The sequence below is a fragment of the Sciurus vulgaris genome (assembly GCF_902686455.1).
Source record: "Sciurus vulgaris genome assembly, chromosome: 5".
NCBI classification, from domain to species: Eukaryota; Metazoa; Chordata; class Mammalia; order Rodentia; family Sciuridae; genus Sciurus; species Sciurus vulgaris.
In genome coordinates, this window is record NC_136465.1 from 95,807,693 (window position 1) to 95,828,365 (window position 20,673).

The following is a 20,673-nucleotide window of genomic DNA, read 5'->3' on the forward strand; positions in this document are numbered from 1 at the left end:
ATTTTCACTCCATTATCCTATAATTGTATTCTTTATCAGTGCTAGAGAACCAGGGCTTAACTACAGGCAATATTGATATCAGTAGAGCTCTGTTAAGCATCAACAACTATAAACCCATTCCCTCTTCCCCCTTTTTAGAATGGGCTACTTGTGAAGAAAAACATAAAAATGATTTGCACTTAAAGTTGAATCTGACGCTTCTTTGCCTTAATTTCCAAGTATTTATCAAGCTAGTGTCTGGAAAACATCTTTCATGTGAACAATTTAGAAGGATTTGATGCAGTCTTAAGATTTAGAGTTTCGAATGGAGTCTTGCATCATGTGGTTATATCTACCTTGTTGGTTTGTTTTGTTTTTGCAGTTGTGGGGATCAAACCCAGGGACTTGTGCATGCTAGGCAAATGCTCTACCACTGAGCTACACCCCCCAATCCTTGGTTATATCTATTTTTTAGACACCTCAACTATCTTTTATACAGGCTCAATGTATCAAACTTAAAACTTCTGAGTTTCCTTGGGTGCAAAAATTATCTCCATCAAAATCATAGGTGAAACTCAGCACAAAATTATTTTATTTACCTACTAATACTGGTTTAAAATTCTAACTAAAAATGAGTCCTGTTTTGAATGCTATGGGGCTCAAGTGAAAATATGAATAAATTTAATCTTACAATTCTCCTCTCAGAAACATAATCCTAATTATAGTACACCTAAACTAATCTCTCCTTATGTGTTGCTTTTATTTATTTATTTATTTATTTATTTATTTATTTTTGCCTTGTAAAGATATACATGAAATTTTGGATCATTTAATAGTTTTTTGTTGCTACTAGTTGTTTCATGTGATCTACCATCAGAGTGAAAGAAAGTTTCGAAGCAGTCACATTTTAGTTCTTGCACACCTATTATGGTTTAGATATGAAGTGTCTCCTAAAAGCTCATGTGTGAGACAATGTAAGAAGGTTTAGAGGTGAAACGATTGAGTAATGAGAGCCTTAACCCAATCAGTGAACACACTCAGTTGAGTGTGACTATAGGTTGATTGGGTGTGACTGGAGGAGGTGGGTCACTGGGGGTGTGCCTTTGGGGTATATATTTGGTGAGCTGAGTTTAGTCTTTCTCATCTTTTTAAAAAAAATATTTTTTAGTTTCGATGGACCTTTATTTTATTTATTTACAAACAGAGCTGAGAATCAAACCCAGTGCCTCACACATGCTAGGCAAGTGCTCTACCACTGAGCCACAACATCAGCCCCAGTCTCTCTCATCTTTCTGGTGTGATGTCTTAAGCTGCTTTCCTCCACCACACTCTTCTGCCATAATGTTCTGCCTCATGGTAGGCCCTGAGGAATGGAGTAGTCCATCTGTGAACTGAGAACTCTGAAACTGTGAACCCCCAAATAAACTTTTCCTCCTAAAATTGATCACAGCAACAAAAAAGCTGACTGAAGTAGTACCCCCTCAAACATCTTATAGACATTCAATAAGATATTGACCATCCATAAAATACTCCTATGTGCTTTCTTGATTCATAGGTTTTAAAAATTCTGACTTGTGTGTATGTGTTCTAAGTTGTAGAGAGTTAAAGCAAAAAGTTCTGTAGAAAGAAAGGGTTTGTTTTCTCATTTGAGGGCAGAGGTAGGAACAACTAGGGTGATATTCACAATGGAGGAGGTGTTCCATCTGGCATTCCACCATGCTGTTTGCAACCAGAATTCTAGGAACCGCCAAGTTGCAGGAAAGCAGTCTCGTCTCTGAGGGCTCTTTGAGTCCAAATCCATCTCTCTTTTTTCTCTGCTAGGAATCCATACAAGACAGTATTCTTAAGCTCTTTTATGCCTGTTATTGGTGTTACCAGGAACAGCAAGAGCTCTCAGACTAAACTTCACAGTGATCAAAATGATCCAGCCTTAACGTCCCTGTTTCTCCATTTCACTTAGCTCTCATCAACCCTATGAATTTTTTAATCTTTTGTTCTGTGTTCTCTATGTTTCTTACAACCCTCCTTGTCTTTACTTCAAATTGAACATACTTCATAAAACCATGTCTAGGTTGTTCAGCCATTCTGTTCATTCAAACCGAAATAATGGACCAGAACATTTTAAGCAGTTTTTGAATTTTTTTTTTCTTTGTTGTAGATGGACACAATACCTTTGATTTATTTATTTATTTTTATGTGGTGCTGAGGAGTGAATCCAGTGCCTCACATGTGCTAGGCAAATGCACTACTCTGAGCCACAACTCCAACCCCTTTAAGCAGTTTTTAACTAAAAAAATAACATGGAAATGTTGGATTAAGTACCGATATAAATATACTAAGTTTAAGACTGTATTCAGATGGACTTTTAAAAACCCAACTATGTCATGTGCCTTCCATTAGAAATCTTAAAGGATGTAATTCACATTCTGAGTCATGGTATAATTAGATTATATTTTATTAGGCATTCTTTACAAATTAAAAATACTGCTATTTTTACATGCACAGAGGAAAATCAGTTTGGATAATTATATTTAGGCATTCATTAAAATCAACCACAAAATAAAGACACTTTATTGTGTCATTTATCAACATACTTGATATGTATATCTAAAGTGCATTATGTTACAAAAAATATAGAAATTCAGCAGCACCAAGATACATTTACAAAATAAATACATCAGTTGACAAAATAAATTATGGTAAATGTGATAATAATAATTGGATTAGCCTTGGCAAAAAAAAGAAAAAATATTCACAATGACCAATGTGCAGTTTCATAGAGCAATGGGGGAGACAGTTTTATTCCAATGCATTTACAGTATTTACAGACAATAAATATTTCTAATACTTTCCACATGTTTACTATTACAAAATCCTGTAATATGTCCTTAGAAGGTTTCTGCCGAAAATTTCAATGCCTCCTGCAAAGAGAAGGAAAAGAAAGAAGAGGAAAAAAACTGGTTAATTTTCCTTGCAAATGGGAAGACATAAAATAAAGGAAATAAATTAAGAAACACAGAATCACAGTGAAAGAGATCTAGGAGACTTCTTGTAAATATCTCCTGTGGAAGGTACCTGTGATATCCACCTGTCCCTCCAGAGTCTCTGTTACAAGCTGGGTCTCACACAATTAAATGATCTATGTGCAGAAAGTAAAAAGAACCTGCATTTTTACTGACGCCCTGTCAGACAAAGGAAGACCCATGAAAAAATTTCAAAGTCACCTGCTGGCAAGATTAGAAAAAGACAAATTAGAAAATTTGGAAATAAGGCTGGGTTGGGATATCCGTCCTCTCTACATAGTGCCTAGATGTTTATTCTCCAGTTACACCTGATGTAGTGACCCAGAGTTGGTTAATTTTGTTTAGACGTTCATTTGGCTCACTGAACTTTGGTAAGAGTAGTGAAAGTGTGGGACTTTGGATAATCACTGGAAGGAACTGAAGTTAAACAGCGTGTTTACTTGATGACACCTAGCATTTCTTTAGCTGTCTTTAAACAATGATTTGTAAAACTGTTATTAGATTTTAGATTTCAAAGACAAAACTAAGAATTATTTGCCTCTCATTCTCTTTGTGTTTTGAATGGGTCTTGCATTAGAAATCAGGAAAGTTTATTTTAAATGAGAGAATACTTAAGAATAATTGATTAAAAAGTACAAAATATTAGTATTTCACATCACTGGGTCTATTTTATTATTCAGAATACATTATACCAACTATCACTGATACCTTTTCTGACATATCCAGATACTGTAATAAGAGTAGTTTAAGATGGGTTAGCAAAGTCTGCTTTTTCTTTCTCTTCTGTGTGTGGTCTACTTCCATGAACATGCATTTATTTTAATGGAAATAACCATAGATTGGGATTTGATTGTCTGTGTCATTTAATTAATGACCAGAGTTTTGGGTAGGGTTTTACACGGCAAAAGTGTATGGGTACAAGGCCTACAAAACAGAAAACACTTGACATTTTTGAAGTTTCATGTGCAGTTTAAAGAATGAAAAGCAAATTGAGCATTTATGGGGTTCTAATGTGTTCAGGAATTGACTTTTTCATCAATGATTTTAGTTGGAATGTTAGAATAGCTCCTAAATGCAGAGAAAAAAGTTTAAGATTAAAAATTTAATTTGTTGGTGGATGGGTGTTACGAATAAAACCAAAAAGATAATCTCAAAACAATAATTTGTGTACTGTACTGATCTGAAAACACATTTGTATTAAATGTTATTTAGTAAATTGAGGTAATAATAATAATAATAATAATAATAAAAGCAAGGAGGAAATGAATGATATTTTGAACAAGTATTTTCTCAAAAAAGACAGACAAAAAAAAAAAAAAAAGACCCAGGAAACAATCTTCAAATAATTTTTCACCCTGTTTGACAAAGGCACATGTTGGAAAAGCCAAGTAAAACATCTAACATGACCTAAAGTACATGTGTACATTTATTTTATATGTGTATATGATAATGTTTTTGAATTCCAGTTCTTTGGATGACTAAAATGCTTTTTATATTTTTCTAAAGCAATATTTACCAAATCAAAATAAATATTTCCAATAAGTGAGCCCTACTGTATCTGGTTATCTCCTTTGCAACATCAAAAATTTTAAATGCAATCGCCAAAATTTAAAGCTATATCTTTACCCCTGAATAATTCATGTGAGAGGAAACAGACAATTGTACCTCAGTAGGTTCTTTCGAAAAAAATACTGCATATGTCATAATAAAGCTCATGCCTGCCATCTCATCAGACCTCTCAGATCATCTTATAATAATGCAAAGAGACTAAAGAGAGGATATTAATAAAAGATGGGTCACTTATAAAACTTTTAAATAGTTTTTCCGAAAAGATTTTATTTGGATTACAAAATCTTGCACAGCCCCATACATCCTCACCAACACACTCCTAAATTCCCTCACTCTTCCCTGCACCTCTGTTGGGTTGTATTGGGAGAATGCAAACATCTGGTTGCCAAACAAACTATTCTTTCCAAAAGTGTCCCTCAAAAACAGGGAAGCAAAAGGAAAAGCAAAAACATCCTACTTCTTTCAGTCCTAGGTCTGCATTTGATTAGGCCACTGCCTGATTTTCACTAGACATAATTTAACCTAGGGGTAGCTCCAGGCCTAAGAAGTGATGAGTGTTGATTTTCATTAATTTTCCAGATACTTGAAAAGCACTGCAAATTTTAAATGAGCAAAATCCATAGAAAATGCTTACATTTGTTTTTATAGTTCTAACGTGTGTATATACATACACACACACACACATAAACACATATATACATTAAAACAATGAATAAAATAGGTTTCAGCAATAAACTGGGGTCCTTGCATAGTTGTAAGTATGTACAATTAGGATCATATCTTGAAATACACTGCACATGTGCAGTTAGTCAGGATCATAGGGTTTGATGCCCCTTAGATCTATTAGTATTTGCAGAATAGGTCATTCACTGTGCTAAAGATTTCTCTAGTGCCATTACCCATTGATTACTGAAGTTGTACACTTATTCAATGTAATTGCTATTTTATATGCAATTTAATAATGGATTTCTCAACTTAACTCAAAGAGAGACATGATGAACAGGTTCACACTCCCCTTTGAAACATCACTCTGTAATCCTATCTGTACCAGAGTCAAAGGACTGGAGAAGTAACAGGGACTCTTTAAATAATGAGATCATTAGTTGCATATGATGCGTTCTTGTGTTGTTTTCCTCTTTCTTTCAAACCCCACAGAAGTGCTGTACTGAAAAGTAAAGAAACAAAAACAAAAAAGGTCCTATCAATGGAAAAGCATGAATAGAGAAGTAGTGCTAATATAGCACTTGACCTAAGTGTGAGGCAACAGGGAAATCCTGTTCCAAGTACCAACTCAGGTTCTTTGATTGTAGAATGCTTTGGTTTTCTATTTTATAAAATGAAATGACTATTTACTCCTTATTTTCCCCTCACAGAATCATCTATTTATCATCTATCATCTATCTATCTATCTATCTATCTATCTATCTATCTATCTATCTATCTATCTATCTATCTATCTAATCTATCGTAACCAGAACTAGGTCTAAAAGCACCAAAACAACAAAATGTTGCACTTTATTGAGTGTTTATGACAGGCATTTAACCCATATAATCTCATTTAATCTTCGCCCAACTTTATATAAAGTTGGCACAATTATTTTCTTCATTTTACAGAAGACAAAAGTGAACCTTAGACTAAGTAACTTGTTTGAAGTTTTGAACTTCAATACATTCAGACCCCAAACCCGAGCCTATGTTATTCAACTCTAAAGTCCTTAAGTGTATTTACTACCTGGATTTGTGAGCTAAGGTTAAATGAGCCACTTAAATATGAAGTCTTATTATTCCTACTGCACTGTCCTGGAAAAATAATTTCAACTTGCCAATGGGCAAATAAATATATGAGAAAACATATCTTTCTTGAGCCAATACTTAAAAATTTTCAGAAGTCATTTCTTTTTCATGAGCTGGTAGAAACCAGAGTTGAATTTAATTAAACAAATTTAAAGCATGTGTTTAAAAATAACTTAATGTCTTTAAATTAAAATGAATTTAAAATTTAATTAAGTAAATTTAATTAAATCAAGTGTGAATGGCTCAGAATTGTTTATGGTAAGATGTTGTTCTGCAGTGTTTGTAGATAATATCAAAGCCTTCTATGTTCTTCCTTGAAGTAGAAAAAAAAGTAAAATGTGAAAAACTGTCAAAAAGTTCATCAAGATGTGAAAGTGGGTGATTAAAAGCATTCTTCACCCCAGCAAATGATGAAGATGGTCACTAGTTCCTGAAGCTTGAGTAAAAAACAAAAAAAATTTTTTTTCAGTACTGGGGATTAAACCCAGGGCCTTGTGCTTGTAAGGAAAGCACTCTACCAACTGAGCTATATCCCCAGCCCTAAAAAACAAAATTTAATAGAGTGGTGTTGGGAGTGTGATGGTGGAGGAAGAGAAATGGGCTGTAAAATGTGTATTTAGAGGCAGGGTGAAGGGACATTGCTTTAAGGCAGAGGATATTCTGGCCTATCTTGGTTTTGTACTTTTTTAAATTGTATAGATGATTGATAGAGGTAGAGAAAGAAAGGAAATTATAGGTTGGTCCAAGCCAGCGCCCATGGAGGATGGAAAACCCAGCAGGGCCACAAGGAGAAGCCAGGGGCCAGAGAAGGCTGTTACCGTGAACTGAGCTCCATCGAAGCTGCGGAGATGTCAGAGAGGTGGTCCACGTCCAGCCCGCTCCCAGCCGCTCCCGAGTTCAGCCAGGCAGAGCGAGTTCGCCGTTTTTTCTTTTCCTGTTCCTTACGTTTCCCAGGTTTGCCTTTCTTTTTCTTCCCAGGTGTCTTGAGTGGCTGCTCTTTGTAGGTCTCCACCTTGTTGGTTTCCTGAGTTAGGTATCTACCCTCATCATCAGACCCGAAGCGGACGGGATGGTTCTTGGTGTTGGGAGCAGGCTTGGAGTTCGGGGAAACCTCGGAGGTAGCTCTGATTTCCGCAGTGTGGATTTCTGCAATCAGGTGGTGAAGGAAGAACCGGCGTCGTAAGTCTTGGATGGACTTCCCCTTGTCATGGAGGAGCTGATGCTCAGACACGGCTCTTTTGCTGTCAGAGGAACAGAAGAACAGGAGGGGAAGAAGAGGGTTAAGTCGTAGTTGCTGGTAGAGACAACGCAGATGTGAGCAAATCCCTGTAGTTTTCAAGATGGTCTTCTACAGGACACAAGCTAGGGAGTGGCCAGTGGGCTGAGCAGGGAAGGGGACAGGATGGGAAAGCCAGCCTTCGGGAGGCAGCAGCTTCCAGTCCCAGGGCTGCTCACTAGGTCTGTGGCCTTGGTGAGAACAGGGGCATTCTTGGACCTCATCTTTTTAAAAGGAAGGGGTTAGATTCAGAGGTTTTCTATCTCCTTTCCCAATTTAAAATGCTGTGATTCAGTTATGCTCAGAAATGGACAGAAACCACTAAGCTTCTTTCACATTTTTCAGAGTTCTGTTGGGGAAATAAATCATGACGTCCTAGTCTGGGAAATAAAAAGAAAGTTGCTTTTACCTGAGCACTCTCCTAAACTTTTATCTATCAGCCCCTAACCCTCCCTCACTCTTTCACACCACACACACACACACACACTGAGTTGCACTATTAAGGAAACAATCTAGGAAACCATGTAACAGGCTGAATTTTAAGATTTTAACTGACCAGCAACCTGTAACTATAGGCAGAGAGAGAGACAGAGAGAGAGAAAGTTTTTTCCATAAAATAGTAGCAGTAGGTTGCCTTCTGTTGTGTTTCCTTGTATTTGTTTAAGTGAGATCATTTCTATTTTTTCTGTGCTTCAAGTTTTTTTAATTTAAAATTTCAGAGGGCATCATCTTTGGTAGTTGAGAAGTTCACTTTTCTATGTAATTTCTCTTAATATATCTCTGGGAACAACTGTGATTTTCTATTTAAATAATAGTCTGATGAAAATATAGTGGAAAAGAATCAACTAATCATCATTTCTTTTAGATGACACCCTGACTCTTGCCTAGATATCCTCCTTTTTTATTCTGTGTGTGCATTATGAATTATTTTAAGGATTACATGCATTAGCCATGCCTGCTTCAACTCAGTCTTACCTAACTCCACTTTCTACCATTGGAACAGCTCTCCAAACTTGCTCATCTTTATGAATATCTGAGAGTATTTCGCAGGGTTACATCTCATGTATTCATGCTTCCCTGACACAACGGTGTCTGGGTTCCTTGTAACCCTGGTAGGGTTCCACCAACTCCTCAGGGAAATATAGGAATAATAAATAGCATTTTTATCCCCATTTTACAGATGGGGAAATGAGATGCAGGAATGAAATGATTTGCTCTAGTTCACAAAATAAAAACTGGCATAGCCAGGGTTCTAAAAACTAGGTCTTCTGATTCTAAAAGTAAATTTTCAATGTACTTAACCCTTTCGCCTGCCAAAGCTGAAGCCAAAGTCATGACAGGGGACAGGGTATTAAAGTTCTTCCAAAATGGACAGATCAGGCAGAAATGTATCGGTTTCCTTGACCAAATGCTCCCACAGTCCATTTGCATCTCCAAAATAAGGAAGAGTTTGGTTTATCTTTGGGGGAATGAGTCAAAGAAGAGAGCAAGAGATGAAAATTCAGTCATTTCTCTGGCCCTTGTAGCTTGAGTGCCAGCTTCCTTCTAGTATTTTAGTGTGTGCACTGACTTGAAGTCATGTAGCTTGTTCAAAAAAGACATGACTTAACGGAAAGGAATTTAACAGGAGCCTGGTTTAAATGAGGCATGAAGGAGTCTCTCCTCCTTTCTGAAGGTGCCACATGTGACTAGATTAAAATTCACTTACTCTGTGGCAATATTTAGTATTCTGGAAACTTTTAATAATCTACAAATTTGAGGTCTGGGCACAATATATTTATATCCTCTAATAACATTTTAAAAGAATAGTTCTGACATAATTACATATTTTGTAAGCACTGTAGTTTAATAATATCTTTTACTAAAATGTCATATTAAAAAGAAATTCTTAACCAGTGATAGTTGGTAGTATTGAGGAATTTTCATTTCATTTCTCAATTCCTGGCTGATACCTTTTCTCATCTGCATTGCTCTCCAAATCTATTACACATCTCATTGTAGTTTAATGCTAAGCCAAAACTTTTAATAGTCAGTCTGTTCAAATCAAGCCACCATTGCTCATGCCCCCTCTGACTGGCATATATGCCTGTCATCTTGGCCAGCCTGTCAACTGTGAGTCACAGTGCCTTCCCAAGTTAAAAACTGCACTTTCCCATGGGAAATGCAGTGATCATTCCATCCATTTTATGAAAAGCATACAATATGGCACAACTTTGTCCAGTTTAGAATAGTACATCTTTTGTGAGATACAATGCTTTATCTGCCTGTTAAACTGTTAGTATGTTAGAAAATGCAAATTTTCTTAAATGCTAAATCTGAAATGCTGTTAGACAAGTTATTTAGTATTTCAAAGACTTCCTCCCTTAAAATATTTGTAAAGCACACATCCCTGGGAAATTGCATTGAAGTATCAGGAATACTGTGATCTCTTTATCATCAACAGGGAATAAGGTCCATGAAATATTTCCTTCATTTACAAAATAAGGCATAAATTGACACAGGGATAAATGACATGTACAAACTAGATATATCTAGGTGGTGAGTGAAACATTCAAATTTAGGAGGTTTTCAATTTAGATAACTGAAATATTTAAATTGTAAATATGGTATCAATAATAGTTTGTTATTTAATATGTGTATAAAGATTACATAGCCTGGTGGTTCACATGGCATTATTACATACCTAAGCCCCAACATGGAAAAATAAGTCTTAGGCTCTATGATCTCCTTTGACTATGGTTAAAAAAAAAAAAAAAAAAAAAAAAAAAAAACTAAAAATTTGGGGAAAATGCTTAAGACAGATAACTCTAAATTTAGTCAAAACATAGCTGTTCTGCTTTAAAGAAAAATCACTCTCAGAGGAATTTTCAGGGAGACAGATTAAATTTCTAAGGAACTATCAAGGAACAGAGGGAATAAACAGTAATGGAAATTCCTCTTTCAGCACAGGAAGAAGCAGCATGCTTGTGCTGATGTGAGGCTCCTAAGTAAGGACTCTGAATTTAAGGAGAAAAGTTCTGTGGTACATGGAGGAGACAGGGTTAGGGTGTTAGAGTTAAGATGATTCACCAGAAGTCCCTTCCAACCCATATGACTCAGTTGAAAGTTATGCTTTTCATTAAGTGGAGTAGACCCAGTCTGGCTCCCAAGCAAATCAGTCAATGATGCTTTAAGTTTCTCAATCTTGTTGGGGTTCCCTCTCTAACTTTAAACACAGAGGTAGTCATTTGCCAAGCCATGTTCATCCACACAAGTTCCTCCATAGATTCCACTTCCCAGTCTTCAACCTGATCATATTCTAGCCCCATTGATTAGGATCTTTTGGACTAATAGGTCTGACAGATTCACAACTTGTAATTGCCTCCTTTGCATACTTTAGGAAGTGTTGTTAAAGTAATTTTCTCTCTTAAAAGTTAACCTAGTTTAAGAAAATCTGTACTTCAAAGCAGTTCCCCTAATGCATGGTGTAAAAATTGGAGAGTAATATGGTTTGATTACATGTTAAAATTTCTTTCAAAAAGCTAGCTTGATTTTTGTGTAATAGTAGATTAATGTTTTGTCTAGCACAACAAAATTTACTGTTACTTGGCAGTAATGTAAAAATAATGACTTGTTTTTTTTAAAGTCCATTTGGCCATAATAATTTGATGAAACATCTTCATCTACTGATGATTTCAGCTTCCATGAAAAACCATGGTTGTAATGTGATGATCTACTAGCCATTAACTATGAGAATGTTCTGTGGTAGTTTTATAACCATCTGCTGAGTGTGAGTGTTTAACTACAATATTGTATTTCACCCACAAACAAAACTATAACAGAGTCTCTGGCTGCTAAATGGTTTCTGTATATATTGCAAGGTGCAACAAAGAAAGAGTTAAAAATAGTCGTTAGGACAACCTAGCCCTTGTTTTTTGCTGTAGTTGTGAACTTAATCATGATCTATTTACTGTTTCTCAAAAGAGAAAATAGATAGTTCTTAAACAATTCTAAAGAAAAATTGGCTACGTTCCAAGACAGTACTTCTTAGCCAAAGAAATGTATGTAAGTACACTTTAAAAAATAAGTCTTCATCTATATGTATATTTGAATGTTAAATAGTTGAATTTAACACAAGTCCCAAAATAAGCAAAAAGTCTGAAGACAATTTTCAGAAATACATCAGCAAAACATTGATTTGAAGAACACAATGCAGCTTTATCTTCAGTACAATGTTCTACACAATTTGCCTTAGGAGATTCATAATAGATTTTCATATTGGTGCCAAGGTCAGACATGTCTAAAGTAATTTCATTTCAGAATTTTCTGCTTTAATAATAATAGACCAAGGGCACATATAAAACAGTTGCCTGTTTGTATACCCTCAGGAATTTATAAGGAAGCACCACAAACTTGATTGTGATATTAGATATTGCAATTTTTATTGTTAAATATAAAAGTTCTCCTTAATTCCTTCTCCAGAGACAAAGTTCTCTCAGTTCTTAAACTGTATGGATTTCCCATTCTGAACATGGAGACTGCAGCTTGAAGATCACCCAAACATGGTATTAGACACATTAATGAACTGCTAGGTCCAATAGATTAGATTGTGTGACTCTACTACTCTTTCAACTTTCAGCCATATACTTACTGATAATTCTCTGATGTGCTTGGATGTATGAATATTTCTAAGTCAAAGTGAATCCTTAAGAGAATCGCCCAATGAGACCACCAAAATACAAGTTTTCAAAGAACTATTACAAACAATTCAAGAAAAAGAGCTTTCAGACCTAATGAAAAGTTGCCTACTCATTGGTAATCAAGCACTCTAGCATTCTTGAACAGTATCAATACTAATGTTGGAAGTGTGCCACCGAAAAGTTGTTACTACTTTATTATATAATATGCCTTCATTATGTAATATGGTCCCATTTATATGCTTAAATTATGTCATTCATAATAAAATTAGATGTACGGTTTTTGCTTTTCACATACAAACTGCCACCCACATTCAGTACAAGCGCACAGACACATGTCCCCCGGATCCCTCGGCTTCCTCTAAGTTTCAAAACCTTTCGTGGTTCCCAGTCTTTTCTTTCACTACAGGCAGACGATCTTTCCTTAGAGGAAATTCTCTAAAATTCTCCACCTTATGGAAACACACATCAAATCTGTCTCTTGCCTAGCTCTCCTTGCGGTACAACCAGCTCTCCTGTGGAGTTTGAATACCCAGGTTCAGCCCCGTGCAGGTAGCCAGATGATCCCTCGCTCTAACCCGGGCGCGAAGCATGGTGACCGCTGGGAGCCCTCGGCAGCGCCCCAGCCTGGCAGCTTCTGCAACTGGCCTCCCTAACCCGGCGCTTTAGGGAGGATGGGGGCACTTACAGCCGGCGGCCGAGCCCCTCCACCGAACGCCCGCAGGAGGGCACCGAGCAGCTGAGAAGGAACACCGCGACGCTCCACTGCTGAACCAGTCTCCGCAGCATCGTATCCTCTAGCGCTCGGGACCTGCAATAGAGTGGAAAGGACCCGAAAGGTCAGTCCCGGCTCTTCATCTCCCCTCTCTACTCCGCTCCTCATTTAGCCCGTTCTCATATCCTCTTCTTCAGCATCAAGGGCATCTCCCAAGTTACAAAGACGAAAAAGAAAAAGAAGAAGAAGAAAAAAAGGATTATAAAAAAGAACTTTCTTGGGAGCTTTTCAAACACTTACTTATTTAGGAATCAGCTACTCCAACTGTGCTTCTTCCAACTCACACAGGCAAAAAGGGACCAAAAGGAAAGGAGGGAAAAAAACCAAAACAAAACAAGAAACCAGAGACGCTTCCTCTGAAATAATAGCGAAAATGAAATGGTTTTATATATGCATCTATGATGAGTAGTGTGTTTACACGTCTCCCATAGCAATGTCTAATTAATCTGGCCAGCCGTTTTCTTGGGTTCGTGGAGCAGGGCAAACCACCTCCTGAAAGAAGAAAGTTTCCCCCCTGAAGTCAGCTTCTTTGCGAACCAGGCCCTCTGGTTCTAGAGCCACTTGTAGCGAGACCCACATATATATACATAGCTGTCTGTCTACCTCCTCTGGTGGGCTGGTTGCTTCCGGAAAGTTGATTCCACACACCCTGAGAACAAGTTTCAAGTGCGTGTGTCGTCGACAGGAGGGCCAGGTGGCAGCCAGGGCGGGTTAATAGCGGCGCGGAGGGGCGGCGGCGGCCGGAGCAGCAGGGCTGAAGTGGCCCCGCTTCACGGGCGGGGAGGCATGCTGGCCGGGCGGCGCAGGTTGGAGTCGAGTTGAAAGCCCAGCAGAGGAATGTTCACACGCTCCGAGGCAAACCTGCCAGAGAAGTGAGCGAGTCGCAAAGAGGTGGCGCCCTAGGAACGCGCGCGGGGCAAGCGAGGGCGCGGGCGGGCTCGCGGGGGGCGGGGGCGGCGACGCGCGGCCGGAGCGAGCGGAGGGGAGCCCGGATCCCTGAACGCTCAGAGCTACCTCCGCCCGCCCTGCCGCCCCCAGCACTGCCCGGAGCCCTGCCGAGCCCCACCCCGGAGCCCCGGAGCCCAGCTCGGGCAGCACCATCCCCCGGCCCGGGGGCGTGGGCGGATCCGCTTGCTTCCTCCCGGCCGGGCTGGCTCCAGCCCGCGCTGCGAATCCCCGAGCCGAGGTTCCCGGAGGCGAGCGTACGGCCCTGGGCAGCCGGCAGTCTCCCGTGCGCGGGGCTAGATGCGCGGGCGTGGAGACCGCCAAGGGCAGACGGCTGCTGAGGAGGCCAAGGAGCGGGAGCCGAGGACCGCGGGCGTTGGCCTGCGATTCTAAGGAGTCCTAAGCTCGCCTAGAAGCTCGGGTGTTAGATGGGAACCCTCCTCCTAGACTCTTTCCTGAGTCAAGCAGAGTGGGGAGCATCGGCTGGGAAGGGGGGATCTTTCCCGTAGAAGAGCAAAAACAGTTTCAAACTTCAGGTCGAGATTGCCTTTCTTGCTGTTTGAGAACAGCTGGGGACATCTGGAGCCTGTCCAAGAACGCCTGCGCAAAGAATGGAGACCCCCTTTTGAATTGCAGAGGGGGACCTGGAGTGCGCCCACGGTCTTTTCACCCACCGGCAGGAGTCGGACCTACCCTTTCTTCGATACCCTACTCTGTTGCCCCTTCCCCCACCCCATGTCCCCTGTTACAGATTATAGGATGACTGTCTCCGAGCTGCTTCAGCGGGCAGATGCAGAGTAACTATGGCTATATGCTGCTGTACCTCAGACACGCAAAGGAAAAGCGGGGGGTTCTTCCAAAAGCTATTGGGCGGGGAAGGAAGACTGCTCTGAATTACTGGATAGTATCCGGTTGGAAAGGATTGCAGCGGGCGTGGATACTAGCCCCACTGGTTCCTCTATCTTTCTGAAATGTACTCTAGTGCTTGGAACCATTCAAGAGATATTTGTCTTCTAGACATTACTGCTGGTAGGTTTCATTACTCTCTAGAGCGCAAGTGGGATTCAGAGATTTGAGATACTTAAATCTGACTTCTATCAAGCCTAGTTGTCAGGCTAATGCTCCAGGGATTTTTACCTAGGGTGGGTGAAATAGCGCCCTCTCACCGACCCTCGTTCATCTCACTTCTTTCCCCCTCCGTAATCTCAACTAGCTAGCAGTTAACTTGCTTGATTAGTTTGGATGAGGATACCTTTTCTCAGCTCCTATCTCCCTCAGTTATTACTTTAAGTTTCATACTTTAAAGAAACTTGGCTTCCTCCCACCTTAAAAAAATCTGGGAATTTCCACGACTTCCCTTGAACATTTAAAAATCTCTCAATATTAGACCTGTTTGCATGGCATGAAAGGACAAAGTATCAGCACCCAGAAATGTCAACCTCTGAACCGCTAACACTTGCTGATTTATAAAAATTCTTTCCAAAAAGACGCAGGAGCCTTAATGTAATGGTTAGCTCTGAAAGGGGGAAATCTGTAAGAAAAAAAGTAAATCACAAATGAGCCATTTAATACTTGCAACTTGTTTAACATTAAAATGATAATATTTGCTTCCACAATAAAAAAAAATTCAGAAAATACTTTGCCAAGTTTCAAACTACTCAGGCTTTGAAAAGTCAACCCTCCCCCAATAAAAGCTTAAAACAAAAATCAGATTCCAAATATTAAATCACTTATATTGTAAATAAATTCATTATGCTCTCAGAACATTACAAGCTGAAGGTTGGCGTCAATAGACTGCTTTGATTTATGTTGCTTTTTCTACTAATTAAACAAAATTGACCCCCTTCCCCTTCCTTTCTCCCACCTCCCCTTTTCTGGTGTTAATGGCAAAACATCTATCAAATATTTTTAGAATTTCCTCTCCTCCACAAAAAGCGAAAATATAGACACAGGAAAAATAAATAGTCTTTATATACTTGGAATACCCAAGTTTCCTCATAATTTATTACTTCACCTTTTCCTTGATTTACAGTCTTTTCTCTGCTCTTCTGGCCAATGGAGGGAGATCTCAGCAGACTCTTCCAGAAACAATTTTTTGTTTTTCTTCAAAAAAGTAAAATTAAGTCTTAAATGAATTAAAAACTTCTTGTAAGGAGGCTTTTTTTTTTTTTTTTTTTTTTTTCCTGTTCCCACTAAAGGCAGTTATTAGCAAGCAGGTATCTCTTGCAAGCTGCCCTGTTTATTACTTGCAGTAGAAATTCTCCTCAATATATACCCAGGACCCTGACTTTTCACTTCTTCTAAAAAGGATATTTTCTGACATCATAATCTATCTACCAATATAATGCCATGATAATGCTGAGAACACACTATTGCAAATGAGACACAGTAGGAGCCCCTCCCCCCTTTTTTGAGATTTAGGAATAGAACAAGTGCCAATAGAGGCTCAGTGTTTGCTTAGGCCTTGCTATCATGTAAATGCACCTTAGCAAATAGGAGGATTTGAAGGCCTGCCTTTAATCTGCAGTATTTCCATGTGAAGACAGTTTAGCATTGTGAGATCTACACCTACACGAATGCCTAGCTCATGAGCAAACTCCAGACTTCTATCTTCCCATTCCCAGTGGCAGTTTATTATACCCTACTTTAAAAGAGGTCTTCTAAAATTTTAGGTGTATTACTCTTAAATCCCCGTTGAATCACCAGTTGATGCGTATCTCCAGGGATATTTCCTCTTATAATTCAGAAAAAAAATCTAGCATTTATGCGTAGCTTTGTCATCTTTCTTCCTTCTTTCCTTCCTAGCCCAAACAACAAGAAAAGAGAGAAGCATAATAAACCAAGTAAGTATCTGTAGCTTTTTAAACAATGCACCTGGGTTCAGGAGTTGTCTTATTACCAATGAGCATCCAGATTTAACATTTGCCAATCTGTAGCTCCAAGCTATATCTCTAAAATCCCATAAAACCAAATAACAAAACACATCCCTTCTCTTCTCTGAACTTTTTCTATGTTTACATAGAGAAGTTGCACAATCAATTCAAGTAATGTTCTCATTTGATTCTATTAGAATTTGTTCTAATTATTCGAGGGGACTGAGACTTGAGAGAAGGCTGTTGCCAGTTGACCTCAAGGTAACACAAAAGTAAAAGGGATGCAATGCCTCAAAATCCCAAGTAAGGATAGAAAAGAGTGTGTTTCATTATTAGGTGTCTTTGTAGTTAGATGAGGGTAAGACTCCAGGATCAGGACTGGCAGCTAATATCTGGAGGAACTGCCTGAGGGAGGAGAGCTTAGATATGCATGAGACTGATGGAAGCCTCCCCATCACTGGAAAGGAGGGCCTCACACTCACACTCTTCCGCACTTCCCCCTACTTTCTGGGCAGCATTCAGCTTTTTCCTACCAGGATCAGAAAGCCCAGCAGAGAGGCAGTTTTCCTGGAAGGAGCCCAAGCCCATGTGAGGTGAGAAGGTCTTTAGGAAATGGGTTCTCCAACATCACACACTTGTGTACTTCCCAAATCCATGTCCATCAAAACATATCTGAGGAGTCTGCTCATCAAGGACAGAGGGAGGATGCGCAGAAGAGGGTTGGGGGAGGGATGGAGAGTCCAAGTTCTAATCACTAGACTGATGCCTCCTGGAGGTCCTTGACTTGGAAGGGGTTGTGGGAGAGTCCTCAGAGCAACAGGACTATCTTCACCAGTGCCCCCCTTCTGGTACAGACTTCAGTTGCCCCTGGGGAGTAGATATCCAGGGAGGAGGCCTGATTGACTTCCAGGGATCTTAAGGCTGGGAACCTCTTCATGCATCTAGCTAGTTCCCTAGGTTCTCTTGGCCTTCACTCTTAAGAATCTGGACTTCGCTTTGCCACAATGAATCCCTTTTGCCTGGAGCTGTAGAACTAAGACTTTCTTGCTCCCCTCTATACCGTCGGGTTGGGTGAGTGGTTTCATACTCCAGTACAGAGTCGCCTGCCCAGGGCGCCCCATTCTTCTGGGGAGGACCCTGCTTCAGGCCATAGGAGAGGGAAAACTCCGGGTACAGGGGATTTCAAGGATAGGGGCCCAGGGCGCGCTTGAACTTCCTCTGAGTGGGGCTCTCTCCTTTTTGTTCCCTCCAGGCCAATTTAAGATTCAAAAGTAAGATAAGCCCCAGATAAACAGTGATGATAAATTCCTGGTGGGGTTTGTGTGGAGAAGAGTGGGGCAGACGTGTCTCCCCTCTATCACCCACGGCCCTATCTGGGTCCAGGTCTGCATGGGGGTGCCTTGGAGGGACGCCTCCACTTTTCCGGAGTTCGGGCACTCGCTCTCTCGCAGCCCAACCCCTTAGTGCCGGTAAAGCTCCGTGCTGCCGGAGCCCCGGGGCCCGTCTGTTTTATTTCATTTAACACGATCCGCAAAGCCAAGGCGGGGTGAGCCGCGGCGCGGGAGAGGAGAGGAAATGAAGGGACGGGGAACGAAGTTCTCTCTGCCAACTCTCTCCATCTGATTCTGAAAATCCAGTGACACCTTAGAGGACTGAACTGAGGGCAAGAAGACAGTTATTAATACCCGAAGCCTGCTCCGCCTATATATAACTGCTCGCCTTCGGCGATCGCGGGAGGTACAGACTGTGGAACATATGGCATCTCTCCAGGGCATAGAAATCGACCTCGGTGGTGGCTCCTGTGGAGTTTGTAAACGGCGCAGAGCTGGCTGGGGGAAGCCAGTGAGCCTGTCCATGGTGGTTAAGATTCTTTGACGTGCGTGCTCGGCTGTCCTGGCGAGCGCACAGCCCCCGACCCCTGGCCGCGACGCCCTCGAGCCAGAGCCTAGGAGCGACCCAGCTCCTTACACTCCGGGCACGAGGGTGGACGTGTTCGTTTGCACAACTCCGGGCCGCGCTCTCGCACAGAGGCAGAATTCCAGAGATAGATGGGGGGCGGGGGGAATCCCGAGTCCAAATCGTGGTTTTCCTTTTAGTTCCTTCCTGAAGATGTCATTCTCCCTCAGGCAATATTTCACGTGCCTCTTAGAAACGTCTGTGTAGCTCAGCATTTTCCCTCCCTTCCTTTTCCTCACCGTTCTGCTCTCTGAAGAGGGGGACCCTTCTCACGTTTGTTAAAAGCATCCACAGCCAGACGATTGCATTTGTGTCCAGTGTATGGTCCGCAACACTGGCTTTTAACGGGGTAGGGGCTGCTGGGAGATTGTCAGGTATCTCAGGGATTCCAGTTAGGTCTTTTCCTAGAGGTGGTGAAACACTTTTAGAATATTATTGTTCAGAGAATCCTTGTCTTTCTTATTTGCCAGAATCCAAAAGTGTCTTATCCTTACTTTTAACAAAAGAGGAAACAAGTTGCCTTAAGAGTTAGTTTACTTGTAGTTTTATTCTCACTGAGGTACATTCTGCCCCAGTTCATGTGACTTTTTATATGAAAAAATGTTTACCTCTTAATTACCTCTTATTCACGTTTAAGGCAAAGGATGCTTGCCTTTTTGTCACATTTTGCCTTTTTATCTTAATTTCTTTCTGGCCAAATTCCCTCTTAAGTGTCCCATTTCCATCTGAATAGCCAAATTGCATTTATACGCAAAAAACTACAAAATATGGTAAATATTAAAACTCATTGTACTCTGCACCTTTATTTAGGGGAATATTTAATTAGCTTTAGTACATGAGAGAACCTTTTATTATCTCCATATAGGACATCAAATTGGAACACACCATCATTTGTTGCTTCCCCTTTCTGTAAAAAAGTATGGAGAGGGCTGGGTTGTAGGTTCAGTAGTAGAGCGCTTGCCTAGCACGTGTGAGGCTTGGGTTCCATCCTCAGCACCACATGAGAATAAAATAACGGTATTGTGTCCATCTACAACTAAAATGAAAGTAAAAAAGTGTATGTGCACTTTGTAAACAATTTTGAGCATGCCTGCTGTTAAATAGAAAGTATTATAATTCAATAATGTTTAATAACTTTTCTCTCATTTTCTGAGATCACCATATAAAAATAGTGGGGGGGAATGGAATATTTTTATAGATTCTTGTAAATATTTCTTAAGCTATAATATTAATATAAAATATTTTACTTTCCCCTTTTCTGACTTTTTACAAAAATTAATGACTCAAGGCTTGAATGTATATTGAGTTCCTTGAAAATTATGAAGTAAACCAGCATAATGCTATTTTATTATCATTATTTTGCAATTTAGAGATTTAGTTTGTTCTTTGAATTCTTGATATTCAACTTTGCTCTTTACATCTTTCTATCCTCTTTTCCTTGAAGGAGAATGATATAATAGATTTCATTTTCTTATACTTTTGTGTTCACACAATGTAAGGGTCTCTTTGTTTGTTTTTGTTTTGATCCTCTCTTGGTAGCTTAGCATTTTCTCTCTCCCATGGTGATACCCAATTGAGAGTTTTTCCTTTAAAGTTTTATCTAGTTTCTTTATTTCTTTATTTTTGGTTCTGGGGATTGAAACCCAGGCCCTTGTCTATGCTAAGTATGGGTCTCTATCATTGTGCTACACTGTCAGCCCCTAGATTCTTGATTATTTTTTAAAAAAAAGTTTTCCCAAACAACTTGGTTTATTTTAAGCATTGCAGTCTTTTACCTATTAAGTTCAACACGTTATTAGGGACCGTA

At 39.8% G+C, this 20,673-nt stretch overlaps 1 protein-coding gene across 4 annotated transcripts; it reads right to left on the reverse strand.

Moving 5' to 3' along the window:
* Positions 1-2,446: 2,446 nt before the first annotated feature.
* PTHLH (parathyroid hormone like hormone) lies at positions 2,447-15,281 on the reverse strand. Of its 4 annotated transcripts, none has more exons than XM_079142042.1 (5): positions 14,159-15,281; positions 13,696-13,953; positions 13,006-13,128; positions 7,184-7,606; positions 2,448-2,900 (listed from the first exon to the last, which is right to left on the reverse strand). In XM_079142042.1, the coding sequence occupies exons 3-5, from the start codon at positions 13,104-13,106 to the stop codon at positions 2,891-2,893; spliced, it is 534 nt and encodes a 177-aa protein (XP_078998168.1). In that variant the 5' UTR covers positions 13,107-13,128; positions 13,696-13,953; positions 14,159-15,281; the 3' UTR covers positions 2,448-2,890. The 4 variants fall into 4 exon arrangements, with proteins under 4 accessions (XP_078998170.1, XP_078998168.1, XP_078998169.1 ...); XM_079142043.1 differs by having other exon boundaries at positions 14,750-14,767; XM_079142044.1 differs by lacking the exons at positions 13,696-13,953; positions 14,159-15,281 and adding an exon at positions 13,333-13,621 and having other exon boundaries at positions 2,447-2,900.
* Positions 15,282-20,673: the final 5,392 nt, after the last annotated feature.

Excerpts from the sequence above, each read along its gene's own strand:
- PTHLH (XM_079142044.1), bottom strand. The coding sequence starts at position 13,106 with ATGCTGCGGAGACTGGTTCAGCAGTGGAGCGTCGCGGTGTTCCTTCTC. Across the intron at positions 7,607-13,005 it reads GAGGGGCTCGGCCGCCGGCT|CAAAAGAGCCGTGTCTGAGC; the intron begins GTAAGTGCCCCC and ends TTCCTCTGACAG.